This window comes from Mesitornis unicolor, unplaced genomic scaffold (genome assembly GCF_000695765.1).
Source record: "Mesitornis unicolor isolate BGI_N332 unplaced genomic scaffold, ASM69576v1 scaffold42623, whole genome shotgun sequence".
NCBI classification, from domain to species: domain Eukaryota; kingdom Metazoa; phylum Chordata; class Aves; order Mesitornithiformes; family Mesitornithidae; genus Mesitornis; species Mesitornis unicolor.
The window spans coordinates 2,214-7,497 of NW_010174887.1; the positions used below are offsets into that span (position 1 = coordinate 2,214).

At 35.6% G+C, this 5,284-nt stretch overlaps 1 protein-coding gene across 1 annotated transcript in view; it reads right to left on the bottom strand.

Moving 5' to 3' along the window:
* CCDC82 (coiled-coil domain containing 82) overlaps window positions 1-5,073 on the bottom strand; it is a gene marked incomplete at its 3' end in the record, with an annotated part of 5,848 nt that extends 775 nt beyond the window's left edge. The window contains exons 1-4 of the mRNA XM_010181182.1: window positions 4,528-5,073; window positions 3,654-3,876; window positions 2,450-2,542; window positions 264-388 (exon numbers count right to left, since the gene is read on the bottom strand). Of these exons, the coding sequence (XP_010179484.1) occupies window positions 264-388; window positions 2,450-2,542; window positions 3,654-3,876; window positions 4,528-5,073 (987 nt within the window). The remainder of the gene's footprint in view (window positions 1-263; window positions 389-2,449; window positions 2,543-3,653; window positions 3,877-4,527) is intronic.
* Between the last annotated feature and the right edge of the window lie 211 nt (window positions 5,074-5,284).

The window sequence follows — 5,284 nt, forward strand, 5'->3', positions numbered from 1 at the left end:
GAGAAACATTCAGGTAACTGAAAACTGAATCTATTCTGTTACCTGAATGTTTATCTGGTTATAAACACAAAATATTTACAATATTTATAAGTAACAGAACAAGTTACATAACATAAAGAACAATGAGTTTCTGTTTAAAAAATATGTGTAAATATAGCAATTATTGTACTTTTACTGAGGATTACTATATATATATATATTAAATCTGTCAGTAATAATATGATTTGGAACCCATTTCACTATTAAAAGTAGAAGCTACATACCTTGTATCGATCTTTCCAGCGACTTCTAGAGATTAAGTTCTCAAGACGAGGTTGAATGAAGCGGTCATCCAAATAATGAAGTGAGAGCAGCATATCCTGCGCATACTTCTTTTGTCTTGTTCCATCTGTTCAGTGAGAGTCATTACTAATTTGCTGACCACCCTATGCTATACAAGTTTCTTCAAGTAAAATATTCAAGGACATCATGCTTCTGCATACTAAGAACTATGAATGATGTTAATAAATTATTACTGAATGAAGAAATTTGCTACTGTTATTCATAAAAGTGATCCACACGTATTTGATAAACTTAATTTTTAAAAGTCTGTATCACAAGAGGTACATGAATAAACTCTACAGTCAAGGTTAAAGTAAAAAGCTATAATCCAAATGGAGACCCATTCACTCAAATCTTAAAAGAATGGAAAAGGGGGGAAGTACCTTGCTTTTTGTCCAGTTTATGTAAGCTGCTCATAATGTATAAGGGTGGAGGTTGCAATCCATGAAAACAAACTGCTCTGAGCTACTTCACAGCAGATATTTTAACAACTCCCTTAATTACTTATAAAGAACAAACAAAAACAGGCTTTTACACTTCAGCAGCTAAGTCAGATGCCTCGAGTTAGGCAGCGTAAGTACTTCCAAACATGTACTCAAGCAAAAGAAATAAACACGTATGAGAATGAGTGAAACCACCACTATTCCACAACTGTCTCCCAAATATGTGCTGGACTCCAGGAATTAAACAGGACTTTCACAGGTGTAGGCCAATTCATACTGTCTCGAGCTTCAGCATGTACAGGCACACAAATTAATTCAGCTCCTATTTTTTTTAGCAGTGCTGTTATCAAAGAAACAGAACCTAGAAGGACCAGTGGCTATCTAGATTTCTGCATAAAACTAGTTAATTGTCATTATCATTATAGCCACCATAACGACAATTGTTTTTCCATATAGATCTTACACACACATTTTCAGTAAGTCAGCTATACTAAAAGCTTGAAGAGGCTATGCTAGACTATAAAAAGTCCCTCACAATAAAAAGCAAGTCTGAACTCTAATACTCTAATACTCTTGGCTCAAACTAAGTAACAGGTACACTTCCATTAACCCATAAAAATCCATTCTGTGTTACAAAAATATATCTTTGTAATGCTAGGCTATGTTCATACTATACAATGTTCTTCTGAAAGACAGAATATGACCTCCAACTCACTCACATAGCTGATCAGCTTCCAGCACCTTGGCAATAAGTCGTTAGTTTTGTAGGAAAGATACAATTTTAAATATAAGGAACCTATTACAACATAAATCTGGCAAAGTTTACTTATTACTTGTCATAAGCTTGTTTTCACTTGGTAAACCAAAACAAACCAAATCTAACACCTGAAAGAACTAGCAGTGGTAGATGAAAGACATTTTTAGCTCCAAGAATACACAGCCTTTATTCTGAGGTCTGTGGTGTACTTCAGTTTCTCCAGTCGCTCTTCGCTCCTGACACCACCAAAACTTCCTCTATTTGGCACTCTGCTGACTCCTTCCACAACCTGACCCTGAGAGCCCTCTCATTAATCCCATCTTTACAGTGCTTTTGAAACTAAATGTGAGGTTGCCATTCCACCCCACTAGGCCAAACGCCAAAAAGCACTTCCTCAGCAAGAACGAGATAAGAAGTTCTGACTGCACATGCACTTTATTTTATCTGAAAGCACAAATGTTAAAAAAAAAATAAATAAAAAAATCAGACATGGAGTAATCTCCATAACTAATATTATTATCTATCAAATTCCTCAGAAAAAGCAATGAAGCAAAGGACACTTTGACAAATCAGCTGACCTTGCTATGTTTTCACTGAGATACCTGCTTTGAAATTAATTTCACTTTCATGCTGGTACTGTTACTACCAATCAGTAACACAGAAACACTCTCCTACGTCTCAGAACGCCTTCCAGGCTTAAAAGAATTAAGTCTACATATTTTTCCAAGATTACTCTATCTTTTGCAGACAGAGTTTTTTTCCCCAAAAGTTACAAAGCAGCAAAACCAAGTACAGATCTCAGGACTCACAGTCCTACTTTAATGAGGAGACACATTTTTTGCTAGAATAAAGGTCTTTGTATAACTCTGAACGCACTATTATAGTATTTAATGCATTTACTTAATTTAGTTTGATTTCACTTACTTACCATATAATGAGCTCAGAAAAGTGTCATCAATTGCATTTATGAGGAATGCCTTTACGATTCTTTTGAAGTGTACATAATGATCACAGCGAGACACTGGGAAGAAAGCAGTATAACAAAAATTTACCAGAAAAAAATTAAGCAACGTTAAAAGTCCTGTAAGAATTCTTTTTTTTCCACATTATTGTAAATTTAGAATTTTAAAGTCATTTAAGTATTTAAAATAATTTCAATGTACAACATCCACACTCTTAAGACCTTGCCTTTAAATAGTGCTTCTCAACCCACTGATCTTAACAAATTTTTGCATCCTAAAGTCACACAGCCTTTCAGCAAGAAGAGCCCAAAGTAAGAGTTACAAACACTAAAAGAAGTTTGTTCTATGAATAGCAGGGAATAATGCAAACCAGAGAAGGCCAGGATTACATGTTTTTTCTGTTTGTTTGTATTTTCTTTTTACCAACTTGCTTTCAATGACACACGGTTCTGCTTAGGTCTTTACTAGAGAAGAAATACTGCAAATGCTTGTGACCATCTACACGAGCACTGACCATCCAGTCAGTACATACCTGCTTCTGAACAAAAAAGACAACTAGCGTAAAGTTCTGTTTCAAATCTCTCTGCCCCATGCAGATACCAGTTTTCATAAAAGATCAACTTGAGAAGTTTTCTTGCTCCGTGCAGTTTGGCTGAAACTGACCAATGAATTCAGAAACCCTTCCAGATCTCTGCTTCCAAGGCTCACCACCGTGGAATAAAAAAACATTAAAAAAATAAAATCTCAAGCCTCAAAAACCCAAACTCATGGCAAGAATTTTACATTATACTCCAGAACAAAATTTGGCTAAAATTAACACAGCTGCTCTTAGCATATATCACAAGAGGATGATGCTTTTAGGTCTCCACAGGGATTGACTGCATCACAGGTTACCTACTTCATCCTAAATCAGATCAACTTAAAAAAAAAATCTGTACAGCAGGGTTTACCTTCCTTCCCCACAAACTATACCCTCCCTTTAATAAGATAAAGACCGTAAAAGTTTACTATGGAAATTGGAGTACTTCCACAATAAATTGAAGCCTTTTAGGAATCTGCTTTAAGCTATCATATCCTATTACACAGTATTTGTATTTACAGTCTATTAATATTTATTACAGCACTACAAGCAAGTTACATATAGAGAATTGTCACTAATTTTGATCTTACAGTGTGGGACGTAGTGTGCCAGCAACTTGCTATTCGATGTATTTAGTTCCTTCTGTTGTGGCTGGTTTTCACTCTTGATGTGCTCTGTGTTGTCATCATCATCTTCCCCTTCCTCTACTATAAAATCTTTCATGCTGTCACTGTCCGTTTCACTACTTTCTGTCAGTGTGGGGGGCAAGTGACAGACTGGTTCCTCTTCTGTTTCTGCTTCACCATCAGAATCCTAATGAAATTTTAAAAGTATTTAAAACAGAAGAATTTTCAGAAGACTAAATACTACATAGATGGGATAAGATTTTTGACTTCTAATAGCACTATTTGATCAAGTAACAAGAAAAACAGGTTTCCAAAGAATACATCATTATGTACTAAATGATAATTACTGCCAGCTTTAGATAAGCCATCTCCATGTACCTCTCTTCAGTCTATTTGTAGGAATTAAGCTAACATGGGATATCTAAGTTACTTCAGCAGGTATTTTGCCTCTAGATAAAAATCATTTGACAGTCTTCTTGCATCTCTTCTTTATAGAAAAGAAAAAGGAATGATAAAGAAGTTTTTTTCTTCTAATTACATAAACAAGTTAGATACCTGCGTTCTAAGCTGCTTAATCATCAGAATGTCTGAAAGAGCAAATGAAAGGAAATTCTTAAATTCTCAGTAATCAAAATAAAACTCAGGATAAAGGTTTTCAGCAGTCAATATTTTTATCTAGTTAATGTGACAACAGTTAAAATGTGACAGGACTACTGATTTGTCATGAATAAAAACCAAACCGAAATAAATATAATCCCACTGATTTATATCTATTAGTCTTTACATTCCCCTATATTCATTAGTTTCTACAACTGAATTTCAAAGATAAAATCCAGACCTCACAATTTCCACTGCTGCAGAATCTCCGAGTTGCTCTTTGTCTTGCAAGTTCCTTCAGTTTTGCAAACATTTTCTGTTTCCTATTAGTAGAAACATTTTCTGTAGGGCAGGTTTTATCCGGTTGCTGTTCTTCAGAACTCTCATCTTCATCCATTATACAGTGGCGTTTAGCAAAAACCTTTCTAACAAGTATATCGCTGTCCTCACTTTCATCACTATCGTACAAGACAGAAGAGTTCAACCTTTTACGCTTCCCAGGCACAACACACTCATCCTCACCATCTTCTGTTACTTCCCCATTGTGGTTTTTCTCTTCCTGATCTGAAAGGCGGTTCTTCACAACAGTTTCATCTTTTTCATCTACTTCATCTTCTGATATGGTAGGCTCTTCCTCCTCAGATGTATATGAGGATTCATCATTGCTGTCAATTAATATGAGCTCCCTTTTAGTACGTCTCCAATCAACTCGCGATTTGGATGACACTTCTGTTCCTGCTGTCTTATTTCGTGTTTCATATCTTCTGTCAGCTGCTTTTATCTCCATTGGAAGGCTGTGACAATGCACCAAAATATAAAGTGGTAAAACAAAGCACTTATTACCTTATGCCATTCAAAAAAAAGGACAAGGGCATTCATGTTTTATCACATACACTTACGACTTGGGCAGTGGGAGCAAGCTGGAGCATAGGAGGTTCCATGTGAACATAAGGAAAAACTTCTTTACTGTGAGGGTGACAGAACACTGTCCCAGGCTG